Here is a 15,736-nt window from a genome sequence, read left to right on the forward strand (position 1 = left end):
GCCACAGTGTTACACTGTGGCAGATATGCGCTCGAGTAATCGTGACTTATATTTAAGTTTCAAGGCTGCAATTACCCCCATGTCCATTGGTTGGAAAACAGAGGGACAGTTCGGTGGAAGTGTAAAAATTGAAACTTGCCCTTGCATGTATCGAAAGTCCGCCCCATGCGTTCCACAGTTGTCTATCACGAGTGCCACGTTCTGCGAGGGGTTTTCGTGAATAAAGTGCAAAAAGACAAAAACAAAGCCATTTAAGAAACGTGACAGAGTCCATACACGCGTTCTTCTGGCTGAAGTACTGAACGGCACAGCAACATTTCCTGAAACATCCGGGATTTTGAGCGGTACCAATAATGCTTATCGGCACTTTCAATGTACCTGTCGCATTTATACAAACATGGAGGGACAAAGTGCTTTGTTCATATTATTCGTCTCTCTGTGTTTATGCCTGTCCTAATATGATACAACGTAGGTTTTCTTCGGAAAAAGCTTAAAAAACCAGCCTGTCTCATCCATACTGAAGATGAATTCTTCGTCAAAATCTGCTAGATGTTCTCGAAGACGACATATCCCAGCCAATAAATCCCTAAATGAAACGCTTCCGCCCTCGCCGTTTAGTGTCACAGAACGCAGTGCATGCATCCGTGTAAAAAATGTACCCAGGCTGGAGAGGCGGAGAAAGCTTGCAGGCGATTTATTTCGGCATGCGTATGGTCCTTTTTCAGAAGGATGTATCTAATTTGCAGGGCGCAACAGCGAAGGGCCGAGCCTCAGAGGGGTAGCTTTGCACTGCGAGCATTTTGCACCAATTCGTACAGTGCCACATTGATGTCGGGAAATTTGGGGACTTTGAGTGTCTTGAACTGTGCGTTGGGAGTTCCCTCTTGCACAGCAGGGAGAAGTTTGACAGAATTCTTTCGGATCTTTTGAATTGGTCATGGATTACAGGCGAATCGAGAGGCTGTATCTCTCACGGTGGATCCATTAGATAACTGGTGGATAATATCTGCTTTTTCTGAGAGTGTCAATTTTTTGTGTATGCTTTTGATCGTGGGTGCGGAGCTTGACGCCATTGCCCTCCTTGTTGGCGCTTGTGGGGGGGGGGCAGAGATGTAGAAGGGATGATGGTCACGCTCTCGGTCGCAGTGGGAGAAGGACTGCCAACAGGATTAGGAAGAACAGGGGCGGTCGGTCTATATATATACACGTGTACACGTCTGAGAAGGCGTGAAATTGTCGGAAGAGCGAACTATTGACGAAGCGAACTGTTTAAGTGCGAACTATTGAGGACCCCCTGCATCACAATAGCAGTACAGCGCAGTAGTCGTTGTTCACCGATTACTTATTAGTATCTACTAAACTTTGAACACCAAGTTTGGGAAAGATAGGAAAGATCTGAGGACCGATTGTTTGGTTGAGCTTTCTTGTAATCACAGTATGCCATCAGTTGTAGTTCCACCTTCCCTAAGTCCTCAACAACCGTGACCAGTTCTCGTCGTCTCTCCATGCTCTCGTACTCTGTCCAGAGTTCTAGGTAGAAGTAGGGATCCCCACTTTCACCATCACACGCAATCATGAAATAACACGCGTCTACCAACGGTACTGACACAGAAGTACACGCAAAATCGATAAACCTGAAATTTCCAATCCCATCCGGAATAACATTGACAGCGTTGAGGTCACCATGCACAAGTGTCAAGGGAACTTTGTACTCCGACAGTTTTTCCCAGAGTTGGTTAACGTACTTCATCACTTCTTTTTTGTATCCCTCTTTCCCGTACTCGATTCTTTCCTCTTCCGTCATCCCTTCCCACTGGGCTTCTATATATTCTGGATCATTCAGCATCTCATGCACGCTCTGTTCGTATCCGAGTCCGTCATATACCGGGATACCCAACCCTCCCAGCTTGTCAATATTCGGAATTGACTTTTTCTGAATCTCAAGCCATGCGCAAAGAATCCTCTTCACCAGCTCCGGATTCGTTTCCCAAAGGCATTCGTGCCACTCGAGGGCAGTTCCGTAATCACTCATTAGCATCCACTGTCTCACGTTATCAACAGTAAGAGGCTTTGAGAAGGTCTCTGGCATCGTTTCGGCTAACGCACAAGACACAGTAACCTCCTTGTTGAAACTATGTGGCAGAAAGGCTTTCATGTAGAACTTCGCTCCGGACCTTGCCCTTGCGCATATAATGTAACTACTACGTCCGTTCCGCTTCTGCTTTAACGACTCAACATCATGACCAAGGTCTTCGAGCTTCTTGTTCATCCAGCTCTTCGCCATGTCAAACCATCCCGGACACGAGTACGGAAACAAACGGTCGCCATTGACATTTAGACCAAATTCCTTGAATTCTTTTAGATAGCGAACGACTGCGTTGCTCGACGGACTCACTGACACCGTGTCGGCGACCGATTGAGGTAACCAGTTATGCTTTTCAGGAGAACGAAGAAGGGATGTGGAGTCAACATCGAAGATCACTAGTGTTAGAGTGAACACGGAGTCAATCTCAGCGCCTTCGATCCGCAAATATATCAACCCAAACTCGGCCATGATACTCCTCTTCAGGCATTCGCACATCGCGTCAACATCTTCGCCAACGTGTTCCGAAGTGATCATAGGAAGGTGGTTATCTGTCTGAATAAGGATCTTGTTTCTCTCGGAGGCGCAGATGACAACATGAAAACGGCCGCTCATTGTGATCTGGAACTCAGCGATACGCCGCTTGTTTGATAGAGGGACAACTACGATCGAACCAACGAACTGAGCTTGCGTGGACGCGGCGTTTGCAGGGGAGTATTGCTTGCAGTCTGCAACTTTCTGATCACCTCCGGCGAGCCCGGTATACTCAACCGGATAATTCAGGTTCGCACCAACGAAAAAGAGCGGAAAATTAAACTGGGCAACTCCTCTTCTCCGAAACGCTTCAAGTATTCTCAATTTGAGAAGAATACAGTACAGTAGTTTCCAAATTTTATGACATGTTCCGGAAAACATGCTCCGAAAGAAACCTCCCAGAGGCCGATTCGTAAGGATCCTCGTTCGAAGCCAGAGTTTTCGAGCTGCCTCGTTCAGAGTCCGAACTTTGGATGCAGTGGTGTCGACATCGTCATTGTCTCTGTCTTTGCCTGGCTCGTATTATTGATATCAATGCTACCCTTGGTATTTCAACAACTTCACATAAACTGGAGTGCCCAATGCAGCTTGAAGCAGAAGTGCCACAAGAAGTGCATTGCTGGCAGGAGGTAATAGGCTGCTCACCCCCCTAGAGTGGTCTCCGCAACACAGCTGACCCCCGGTTCTAGTTTGCGGTCACATCGCAAACATTCTTTTTCTTGAGTGCCAGCAGTGCTGCCAGCATCGCATCCCTCTGAGGCTTTATATTGAAAATTTCAAGAAAAGTTCTGTAAGACAAAAAGAGTACAGAGCTCAAACTCCGTTGTGAGGGCTCTACGTTTCGCCGTCGCCAACATTTTAAGGTACAGTACCCGGCACGTTGCCGGGACGGGGTCGGATCGGATCTGGATGATAGGTACTTCCGACAATTGTGGGTTTTGGCAAACACCGTTCGGTAGTTTTTCGGTAGAAATTTCGGTAAGAATTTAGGGTTATGGTGTGCTACCCAAAAACACTTGATCGAACTACGGCAGAATGCTCTCCGTACCGAAGTGATATTTCGTTACGGTGTGGCGCCGCGCCAAACCGTACTGAGACAACGTTCGACTGCCATATGCAGTATGAGCTCAAATCCGAGCAGCAAAACCCCCACAACCCCACTTTCCCCCGAAATAGACACGAATCGTCATCCCCTTTCCCTTCAAGCCCCCTCTGGTGCTATATTTTTAGCACTTGACGCCGATGATTCCCCATCGCCTCTTGCCACCCAGGCGTTGTCACAGCCACCCCCAGAACAAGAGCCACTTGCTACATCGACTCAACAGCGCCCCTCGCGCCCCTCGAACCGACGTAAATTTACCAAGGAGTACGATTTGGCTCTTCTAAAGGAGATCGAAGCCCACGCAGCGTACCGGCCCCATCACAGAGAGACGGCATTGAAGTTTACAGCGGTGGCCAATAGCCTGAATATCTCCGGTGCGGTGCCGTGGAGGACGGATAACAAACACTGCAACGATAGGTTTAAGCTGCTTCTGGGACAGTGGAAGCGCGACGATAGGAGACGCTCTTTGCCCTCTGGTGGTGGGGAGGAACGGCGAGTCGGAGCAGCTCTGTCAAGACCTATCTACAGAAGAGGATGACTACAAGTCAGAGAAGGAATATCTCAAGCGGGAAGCACAAGATAAAGAGGACGATTTGCTCGTTGCCGGGGATGCTATTAGAACGATGGCGATGCAGCGCAGTAGTCTCCGTAATGGCAACGCGAGTGTAAATGACGAACACTAAAGCGGCTCACGGCATGAACCGCGAAGCAAAAAGCGCCGCATAAACCATGCTCGAATGAACGAGGGGGTTTCCAGTGCTATGGCATCACTTGACTCGGCGGAGAAAAGCCGTGTGCAGCTTGCCCAGAAACAAGACGAGAGAGACACAAAGCGTCTTGAGATAGAGCAGTGCAGACTTGAGTCAGAAAAGTCTGCTGCCGAAACGAGAGACAAATTGGAACTTCGTCGTATAGAAATTGGAGAGCGGCGCTTTTCAGAGGACATAAGACGGGCAGAGGAGAGTAGCAAAGAACGGCAAATGAACCTTGAGGTTCAACGGAGCATGCTAGAACTAATAAGAGTGTTACAGACAAAGAAGTAAAATTGTCACAGCATGTGATTGCAAAATCACTTTACACGTTACGCAATTTGGACATATTCCTCCAGTATCGGCGCCTGGCACTTAAAGAACATAGCACTTTCGGAGCCGTACAAACACGCTCTAAAGTTCCATAGAAGTGCTGCAGAGTAGTATAAGAGGCCAACTGGAGTCTTCTTCAATTGCAGCTTACGGGGCATATCCACATGCGTGAAATATTTCTTTATGTCCGTGAAAGCCCATTGGACAGCAACACGGCAGGAGGACATGTGCTTGTTAAATTTCAATTGCTCTTGCCAGAGCTGAGATGCTTTAAAGCCGAATTGCAAGTACGGTCTCAGAACGTATGCTGGGTCACCGTATATATTAAACTGCTTGTTAGATACGAAGAGGCTTTTTTCAAGTTCCTCGGCCACATTGGAGCACCTAAAGAGTGTCATATCGTGTCTGCGTCCCTCCACAGGCCCACTAAGATGAAATATCAGTCCGTCGAAAAGGCTGATAGCCTGAAACTTTAGATTGTTGCGTCGCTTATGCCCGTTATAAGTTGCACGTTGTGCTGTTCCGCGGGGGCTCGAAATATATATATTAGTCCCATCTATGAATCCAATGCAACTTTCAAGCGGTGCTCCTGCCTTATGGATACTGTAGCATAAGCGCGGATCAGAATTAGATTTAGAATTAGATCGCGCGCGGCCGATCACACGTGTACTATCAGCGTGCGCGATCACACGTGTATTGACAGCGCGCGCGATCACACGTGTATTGACCGCGCGCGCGGTCACACGTATTGACCGCGCTACAGTAGCTGAGCATGGTAGCTCAGCACTGTAACGCGCTACAGTACAGTACGGACTGTACTGTAGCCCTGTATGATAGACGCGACGACTTGTATATTAAAACTACGGTTAGCCGACGGCGGCGGGGAGAAGGCAAGCATCGGCTTGGCCAGACCCTCACAGTCCGCTAACCCGGAACGTTTACTCTAACTCGGGGACGCTCTCTCTGTTCGCGTTTTAGAGTAGAAGGACACGGGTAGCGGACGCGTACGTGCGCGTGCGAGCTAGGATCCGCCTCCGCCCGTCGGTACTGGAACGTCACCCAGTACCGCGCGGGGGCGTCGAGGCGTCGATCCGCTCTACCGCATACACTAACGCGTTTGCGACCCGACCCGCTCTACCACCGCTACCGGCCCGTGTCATTCCTCACGCGTTGCTTACTGGTCCTTTCTGCTCTTCTCGCGTTCTACAGGGTCTCTTACGCGGACTGTTTATACACCCCTGCCGTTGGGGTGTTTATGCTACAGATACAGTCCGAGTATGTGGCAGCGCTGCTCTGAATAAATCCGTCTTGATAGTTCTGAACCAAACTCCCAAACGTCTTGAAAAGGAACTCCATACCCTCGTAGAATATTTCGTCTAGCTGGGGGCTCATCATTCTGAACTCATGCTCTAAGTCTCACCAACGACCCGGCGTTCCTAGACGTCTGCAGATAATGCAGAACGAAAGAACTACGTCCGTGCGATATCGCCTTCGTTTAGTTGCATTCATGTCCTCAGGCCATCCCATCAGGGATGTTATGCGATATATGTCTGCCTTGGCGAAATCAAATCGTTTAAGGCATTCGCAGTCGTCTAGTTCGTCTAAACAAAATGATTTGTTCCTTATCGACAGCCTGCGTTCAACTGCCAGGGCGTCTTCCACTGCAGCATGGTGTGCAATCTGAAGAAAGTAAGAAGTTAGTCTATTGCTGGTGTTGGCCGCGCGACACCTTAAGATGCAAATTAGAGCCGTTGTTGCGGTCTGACAGCGTTTGCCAGTAGATGCGTCTCTGATTCTCATGTCTCTCCCTGCCAGGGCCAGTGGCAGGGGAGACGAACATGGCTACACGATAAACTCTGCATCGGGCTGCATCTGGCACGGTGACACAGCAGTACCGTTAGGTAGCGACCGTACGGTTTGCCAAAACATGATTGACATTTCCAATTTCCGTACGGTACGAGCTTATCATAAGTACCGAAATATCTACGGTACGGTACTTGCCAAAACCGTCAAATGTCGCCGCCCGCTGTTGCATACAGCAACAGGAATTTGTCAGCACAGGAAAGACGCCAGGGCTGTCGGAAAAGTCACTTTCTAGAAGTCTTCACTAGCCAAACTTTGCGGGAACCGCTTTCTCTCTACGGCTGACGTTCTCTCTCCAGTGAAGTCCTTTGCTCTTGTATGATGAGTCGCTTTGAAAACTTGCGAAAGAAAAGCGTTTCAGAAAGACAACGGGACAAACACACATCTGTGCTACTAGCGGCTGTAGCCGCTTTAATTCTAGAGGAGGATTCTGTCAATCTGGTGTTTGCAAAATTGCAACTCGAGCGAATTTCAAATGCCCACCGAGTTGCGCCACAGCAGGTGAACGCTTAAAGGCAAAGGACACATATAAGTTTCGAAGAGAGTACTGCATTATATAGCAATGAAGAATTCGAGCGTGCATTTCGAATGAGCAGGCATTCTTTTTATGTTGTACTGGAGACGTTGGGTGATGACCTAAGGAGACGAAAGGCACGAAACACTGTGAAACCCGCCGCAAGATTGGGCAAAACACTGTGCTTTCTTGCCGGTGGCAGCTACCTAGATGAGATGCAGCACTATGCCCTTGGCAAAACCACAGTGTACGCAATTTTCAAAGAGACAAGGGTTTCTCTGCTTCGCAGATTATCATTCCCAGATGTTCTCGGGTGCCAGGATCAACTGCGGCGGCTTGCCGAAGAGTTTAAAGTTTCTCGAAGGAGCGTGAATCCTTTGACGGGATGCATAGGGGCTTTGGATGGGATATGTGTGAAGGTCAAGCAGCCGGAGACTCGCCACGGTCCAGCAGGATTTTATTGTAGAAAGGGATACTATTCTGTACCAGTTCAGGCGCTCGTGGATGCCGGCTATAGATTTGTCCTTGCATCCGCAAAGTGTAAGGGGTCATCACATGACTCTCTGGCGCATTCAGTGTCGTTCTTAGGCGGATATCTCGCCGCAGGTTTGCTACAAAATGAGTTTTGGGTAGCAGGGAACGAAGCGTATGCTTGTGATGAAAGCCTATTAACTCATTATCCTGCCTCTCTACTCTAGGGCCACCCATACCGCGACGCTTACAATTTCTTTCAATTCTCCCTGCGTATGCACGTCGAACAGGCTTTTGGATATCTGGTTAACAAATGGAGAATTTTACGGCAGATGGAATTTTCATTAGAAGTCAGCATCGAAATAATTATTGCCACCATGAAGCTGCATAACTTCTGCATTAACGTAAACGGTTGGCAACACCGTATTAATTTGTACAGTTCCGATTCTCTTGCAACGTTGAGGGAAGACAGTGATGACTGGTGTCGTATCGCCAAAGAGGACAACTGGCAGATAGTGAAAATGCTCCGCGAATCGTCATAGGCGGACTTCGCGCGAGGTGCTTCTAAACGAAGGGAGAAGATGGTAGCGCTTCTGGAGGGCCGTGGCATCCTTCGACCTTAACATGCAGGTAGGAAGGTAACTGGTACTAGGAAAAAGGTAGTCGTCCGCATTGGGTGGGGTGGTAGTGGAAAAACAAATCGTTTGGCATGTTGTAAGTTCAACATGTCATGATAGTAATATTTATTGAGCATTCTTTCTGCTTTCTTGCTTTCATGGCACGCCCGAGGTAACGCGGTGTTTTATCCAGCGGGGCGCGTGCGTGCGCACCCGCCCGGAAGAGCAGGCGGCGCGGACAAAGGAAGGCGCGCGCCGCGCAACGGACGAAGCGCAATCTCGCCGCAAGATCTTTCTCGGGAGCGCATCTCGCTGGGCTAGGGGGACTGTTCCCCACGGCGGGCTTCCTCACGTACGTTGTCATGGGCGCGTTGGCGGGGGCCGTCGCCGCCATGGTCACCACGCCCGCCGACGTGCTGGTCATCAAGCCAGTATATACATGATAATAGGGTATATGCATCTTTCGAATGCAAAAAAGATCGCGCCCGAGAAGGGGTGCCTATTTTGTACGCGGAAGTGAGACCGCAGTTTACCGGCGGTTACATGCGTCGCGCGGGGGCGGGGGAGCATTCGCGGCGGGGGAACGCGCTGGGGCGAGATGCACGAAAGCTCTGTCGGGGGGTGCGCGCGCTTCGCACGCTGTCGCGAGATGCGGTATACGCGGCGCGAGTTGCTCGCGCCCGCTCCCGACCGCGCCAGCTGTGGGCGTTCCGCGCGGCTCTGGGACACGGTGCTTCGTTGTGCGCGATCGTGCTGACGCGACGGCAGTGGTGCGGACGCGCATGGGGTGGCGAGCGCGGTGCGTGGCCACGCAATCTCGCCGCAAGATATTTTATCACGGGGGCAAAAAGGGTTTCCACCCCTACGGCGCGCAGTACCTCCGAGCGCACAGCGAGCGGACGCCGAGAGATTCGGTCAGAAGATGCTTTCCAACGGGCACGCGCGCGATGCGATGCAAGTTGTGAGTTATCACACAAATAAATTATATGTCGCTCACTAGAAGACACTGTGCGCTTCTCGCTTGGCCGCGTGGCCTCCGCCGCGCTACCTTTTGATGACGGCCATCGGCCGCAGCTTCAGGCACTTTCGCGAAATCCCGGCTTGGTCGCATATGTCCACTACCGCGGATACGTCCTTGTAACTATGCAAGCACGACACAAAAAAGAACAAGACAGAGCAAGAAAACAAGCACACTGGGTTAGCAAAAGAAAACCGCTGCGACTCTCCTTTCTCACAACACGAAAGAAAAAAGCTTGACGCCTTCCTGTCACCTACCTCTGGCGCCTCCTCAGTGATCAGCTTTGGCGACGCGACGCGAATCGCAATCCGCTTTCCCTCCAAGTTGTTCAACACCTCTTCATAGTTAAGCTGCCGCCGGCAAGCAGACCGGCTCTGCGCCTGCCCCGCCCCATGACACGTCGACCCAAATGTCTCTCTCATCCCATTTTCGGTCCCAAGCAACACATAGCTGCACGTCCCCATCGTCCCTCCGATCAGCACGGGCTACCCCATCATCTGGTAGTCGTACGGCACTAGCCGATGATGCGGCGGAAAAGCCCGCGTCGGCCGCTTACGATGCACCAACAACTTTCTCACCTTCCCATATACATTGATCGTTTCTACTTTGGCAATGTTGTGGCTCACGTCGTAGATCACGTGTATGTTCTGCTCTGCCGGCGACTTTCTAAATAACTTTGCAAACGCCTGTCCCGCTAAGAACGTCATCAAGCTCCGGTTGACCCAGGCCAAATTCGCTGCGGCTGCCATTTCGGCAAAATGATTGCTCTCGATCCTCGCACACGCGAGCTGCCTATCATTCACCTCGATCCCATCCCTCGCCATCGCCTTTTCCATATGCTGCAACGCATCCGTAGCCACCTGATGTGCCAAGCCCCTGCTCCCCGAATGGATCATGGCCACGACTTGTCCCACAGTTGTGACGCCCATCGCCGCAGCCACCGTTTCATCAAAGATCTCATCCACAATCTGTATCTCAGCGTAATGATTGCCGGCGCCTATCGTGCCCAGCTGGCTCAAGCTGCGCTTTTTCGCTCATGCAGACACTTCGCACGGGTCTCCTGGAGCATGCGGCCATTCTCCTCGCAGTACTGCCTGTCCTCGGGCCAGACATAGCCCTCACGCAGGGACTAATCTACACCGAGCTCCAGGGCGGCCTCGAGCGACTGGATGGTCGTCGAGATGATGCCTTTTGAACCGACGCCGACAGGAATGTGGTCGAATAGCGTCTGGGCGAGCACATTCTTGAATAGATAGACATCCTGCTCCATGAGATTAGTGCGCAGCCGACGGACGGCGTAGTTTATGTCAATACTCTCATCACCCGCCGAGACAACGGCCTGCGGGTGGTCCATATGGAAGACCGCGACGTTCCTGATGGTAAAACCGTAGCCTGAATGGACGTCGGGCATGGCGATGGAGCGTGCGACGATTCCTGGGAGTGAGGAGACGTTTGCGATTTGCTTGACGGCGGGCAGAAAGCCGCCCGAGAGAGACGGGGTTTCGGCGGCGCGCTCAAGCTCGGCCTTGACCAGCGGTGGGAGAACTTCGTTCACGTAAAGGTGCCCGGGGCAAGCATGTTGGGGACGAAGCCGATGTAGATATCTTCAAGGCATGGAGCGACAAGACGAAGGTAGGACAACTCTTCCTCGTAGGTGCGACGGCGCGGCTTCGGGGTAGGCTCTTAGACCTCCATGGCTTGATGGAGGGGTGGGTTGGTTCACTACATGCAGGTGATTTTCGGATTGGTACCTGTAGTGGCTGCTCTACGTATGGAATTCCAACCCATTGCTCGTTTAAAATAACCTCCGGTCCTGTCTCTGTCCTCCGCTCGTCAATTGTTCGTCCTCTTCTTCGTTGCTCGTCGTCTTCGCGTACGCGGGCGGTGGCGGTGGCGGCGAGGCGGCGTGGGGCGGGGTCGTGAAGAGGCTGCCTGTGTTCCAGTCCGGCGAGGCGATGGCCAAGACGGGGTTCGGCTTCGTGTTGTGGAGCAGCTGGACGTTCCATATGTCACTATTCATCGCTTCGCAAGTTGTTGAACTTCGCAACAGCCTCCGATAGCCCCTTTTCGCAGATTGAAATAATGCCCTCGCCAGCCCCTGCGTCTTTCACCCTTTTCAACCCCATTGTGCGCTTCTCGATGACGTCATACCAGTCCTATTTTTCAAGTTCGTCGGAAAGCGGTGTAGGCTTCCTACCTACGTTCGTGGTGCTCTGTGCATTTGTCAGAATATCCTTCACCTCGCCCCAGCGATCCTTACTCTCCATTCTCATTTCCTTATTCCCCAGCCTCTTCATATGACGCACTTCGCCTTCTCTTGCCAAATGATGAACTACGCGTCAATGCAAAACTCATACCCCCCTCTTCCATACCAACCTCAAATGTTTTTAAACTTACACCTAACAAGAACTGGTCTGGTTCCTTAGTGTCCAATCGGCATACCACAAAAAATATCCAAACTCGCTTCATATCTATTGTCGCAACGTTCCCTTCCTTGTCATGCGGACCTAAAAAATATAGAAGTTATACGGATCGTTGTTTCCCGAATTACTGTAATCCTCAAAACGTTTTGTAAACATAGATCGTGTCCTTTGATAGAGATTCTTCAACCCTTCAGCAGATCTCTCGCAAAGGGGGGGCTCCGAGGAACATACCCCGGCACGGACGTGGAGAATTCCTGCTCATATGAAATAAAATGATCATTAAAGCGCCTCGCAATAATCCGCCAGAGGTCATCCCGAGTAAAATTTGTGCGAAAGTTGTCTAGCGTGAGCGCGTTGTTAAATTCCAGTAATGCTTTCCTCGAAGGAGTATCATCACGCAGAGTTACACATAGCCTAGCAAATTCAGAAATTGAGAATAATGGCACTACGTTTGCGGGGATGCTTGAAGGATTTTTTTGGAGAGCAAGCTCTCCATTGTCGCCCAAACCTCGATCTCCACACTTCCTTAGGGTCTGTACAATTATTTGGACTGCAGGTGGTTTGTCGAAATCGCATACATTCTGGTCAAATTTTTTTATGAACTCCTTCAAACTGCTGCATTTTGTATTCCCATCACACGTTCTTTCAAATGAAACTCCCTCCCTCTCCCTCTGCAGCACCAAAAGGAAGTTTCGGTACACCAGTTCCATCTTGTTTCCTGATGCACGACGTTTCCATTCCTTTCCAATTTCCCCGTTTGTCCGCTTTGTTTTCCTTGCGAAGAATGTGAAAAGCTTATTCTCCATGGGGACGTCATGGTCGTCGTGCACATTTTCGAAAAGTGCTCTCGGCGGCAGTTGAGCGTCAACGACGCCACCTTCCACAGCGGCTTCTGTTCTCCTGACACTAGTTGCAAATGATTTTGGCGAAGTCCTTGTGCCCACAACAACGGCCGATAGCCCAAAAACGGACGCAGGAGCGCACGGAGCGTTGCATTGCGTTGGCGTTGTTAGCAACGATTTCTCAGCTGCAAGCCGACCGGGGGGAACGCCTTGGCAATCCTTCCATTTTCATGCGATCGCGACAGCTACAAGCACTACCAATACAGAACCGGCAGAGGCGGGAGGTTTGGCACAAATAAGAATGAAAAAAGAGGAAAGAGATGTGTGGAAGTGAGACAAAAGGAAGATTCGCTCCCTGCAGTAGATGCTTCCAAAACCCATTCGCTAATGTTTCCTGCCCAGAGTCGATGGTTGCCACTTGCGGCACTCCTCACGCTACAAGTGGTCCAGAGCAACCACATCTCCCTTCTGATTCTTGCTTGGATGTCAAAAAAGGAGCCAAGCAAATGCCCGCACTTGTGTGTCTCGTGCACTTCTTACAGTGCTGATATAAAGTGTAATGTTAAAGATTAACATCGAACTATCCAATGAATAGGCTGCAGGTCACTCAATGATATTGTGAAGGCGAGTGATCAAGATTTCTCTTGAGTTAGAGCAACTCTACGGCCAATCTATTCTCTAATCTAATTTGGGTTTTCAGGATAGAGTCAAATTTGCATCTCTACCGCGCACAATTTAATCTATCCTGAAATCTAACAAATAGATTACAACTCGTTCAGGGTCTAACCGACCCCCTATTAGAGCCTGAAAGAGTTCTAATCTATCCGATAGAACTCACACGAAACGTGATATCATTGGGCATCACGATACCAACACCCGCCTTTTCCCAATACAGTATGTCCAAAACGTCCATGCCAATGCTGTAGACGGCAAAACAGTCTCTCCGCGATCCATTCTCGGCATCTCTCTCATCACCCTCTCTCCATCAACACTGAAAATGGGTCGCGGGAAGGGATGGGACTCGAATGAGAACGAGGCCCTTGCACGCGCTTGGGTGGTATCATCCGAAGACCCCATAGTTGGAGTCAACTAAACGAACAAGATCTTTATGGACACGCTCATGCGGCGCTTCATCGAAAGAGGGCCGAGGAAGGAAGAGGTTCCCCCGGGGCGCTTTGGAAATCGAACGGCTGCGAGCATCAAACAGCACTTTTCGGACAAGTCCGCTGACGTCCAAAAGTTTCGCGTCTCTCTAATGCGCGTCCGTGCATCGAACCCAACGGGGGTAGGAGAAGAATGCGTTCTGTCTATGGCTGTTGCCATACACCTGGGTCGAACTTATGTCATCGAATATGACTACAAGGACCTTAATAAGGAAACCTGGATGTACTACCGGGCATGGTTGGTACTCCGCAACCATCCCAAATGGGCTCCTGTAGACGCTGACACACATGCCTCATCTGATCCCGTCATGGCAGCCGTCGAGGAACCAGTTATTTCCTCCTCTGATGTGGAGGGCCTGAGACCTGTGGATACTACCCCGCATAAGCGAACACAGAAGTTCGGCTTCGGATCACGTGCCGCAAAAATGGCGAAGCAGGAAAAACTAAGGACACAGGCGGTGTTTTCCCTAGCACAGTCCGCGAAGCGCAAAAACGAGTCACTAGAGGAACGAAATGCAATTGCCGTATTCTCTAGGCCAGAGGCGGAAGGACTTTCAGAGACCACCGAATTCTTCGCCGTCCTACGTAAGACCTACTTGGCACAGGCTGTAAAGCGAGCAAAAGTATCTGAAGAGAACAATGAAGCTTCTTTGTCCGTGCTCGCCAACCGCCTGGAACCTAAAAGACACAATGTAACGACACCTTCTGTGAGCCAGTTTGGTGTTCTCTCCACCAATCCATCTCCCCTGACCTCTGGTAAACCTGAAGAAACGAGCTCAGCCTCCTGAGGACGGCCTAGATGCACGGAAAGACGTGACAAACAGCCGATACAGCGCCAGTCTCGTCGCGGACAAGCCGGGACCCAACTACCCGGCTCTCACCCAAGGCAAGTCCCCGGAGCCCGCCAACGGGACCCAACCCCCCCACTCTCCGCCAGCGGCAAGCCCCCGGATCCCCTCATCGACACGCAGGGGGCTCAGACCCTCAACCCCCTCAGCCCCGCTGTGCGCCGGGGACGTAGTCACTGCGTTGCTGCCGTTGTTTAGTTGCAAGTTGAGGCCTCGTTTACTAAAAATTACCCTGTCTATTCCATATATGTTTGATGAGATCCTTCTTGAGTGAAAAATGGTCGACCACACTGTTGATGCTTTTCTCTCGCGACGGTACCATATTTGCCCACATACGCTCCGGTAAGTCGGAGTGCCACAGATTTTTAATTGCTGCGAGGGAATCCCATTGAAACGCTTGCCCGTTGCTGAACATATTTCGGGCTTCCTCAAAATGTTACAAAGGTGCTATCCCGCTCTCATAGTGATCCCTGCGCCCTTCAACAATCATGTTGTGCAATATGATGCATGCCTTCACATCGTTACTTATGTCTCTACGGTACCATAGCCGACAAGGTCGCTGCAAGATATGGAATCGCGCCATGAGCACGCCAAACGCTCTTTCTATATCCTTTATAACTCTCTCTTGTGCCCTTGCGTACGCCTTTTCCTTCGCCGTTGTTGCCTCCTTCATAGTTTTGGCAAATACTGCCCAACTCGGATAGATCCCATCAGCCAGATAGTACGGCATCGTTCGCCTCTCTTCTTTGACGAAAAAGGGAAAGCGAGGCGGGAAGGAACCAGCCATTATGTTCTGCATGGTTGGAGAATGATCCATGACATTAATGTCATTAAGGCTACCAGGACTACCAAAGAACATGTGCCAAACCCAGATTTCGCCGTCACATATGGCTTCCAGGACGACGGTCGGTTTCTTTTCTTTTCCCTTATACTGCCCAGCCCACGCAAGCGGACAGTTCTTTCACCCCCAGTGCTGGCAGGCAATACTCCGGACACATCCTGGGAATCCTCGTGCTGCATTGATGAAAAGAATTCGCCTTAAGTCTTGCTCGTCAAGTTCTCTTAAATTCTCTTTACCAAACGTAGACACAACTAATTCGCAGAAGGACTTCATAGATGTTAGAATAGAGTCCTCGCCCATTTGAAGGTACTCATCCAAAGAGTCCGCCGCACTCC

General features: G+C 50.6%; 2 protein-coding genes across 2 annotated transcripts; both read right to left on the minus strand.

The window, feature by feature from the left end:
* Window positions 1-9,310: 9,310 nt before the first annotated feature.
* CHC_T00005541001 (hypothetical protein) lies at window positions 9,311-9,748 on the minus strand. Its single transcript, XM_005716644.1, has 2 exons — window positions 9,525-9,748; window positions 9,311-9,407 (listed from the first exon to the last, which is right to left on the minus strand). The coding sequence occupies exons 1-2, from the start codon at window positions 9,746-9,748 to the stop codon at window positions 9,311-9,313; spliced, it is 321 nt and encodes a 106-aa protein (XP_005716701.1).
* Window positions 9,749-9,769: 21 nt separating this feature from the next.
* Window positions 9,770-10,213, minus strand: CHC_T00005542001 (hypothetical protein). The gene has a single exon (XM_005716645.1). The coding sequence runs from the start codon at window positions 10,211-10,213 to the stop codon at window positions 9,770-9,772; it is 444 nt and encodes a 147-aa protein (XP_005716702.1).
* Between the last annotated feature and the right edge of the window lie 5,523 nt (window positions 10,214-15,736).

The sequence above is a fragment of the Chondrus crispus genome, genomic scaffold (assembly GCF_000350225.1).
Source record: "Chondrus crispus Stackhouse genomic scaffold, scaffold_3, whole genome shotgun sequence".
NCBI classification, from domain to species: Eukaryota; Rhodophyta; class Florideophyceae; order Gigartinales; family Gigartinaceae; genus Chondrus; species Chondrus crispus.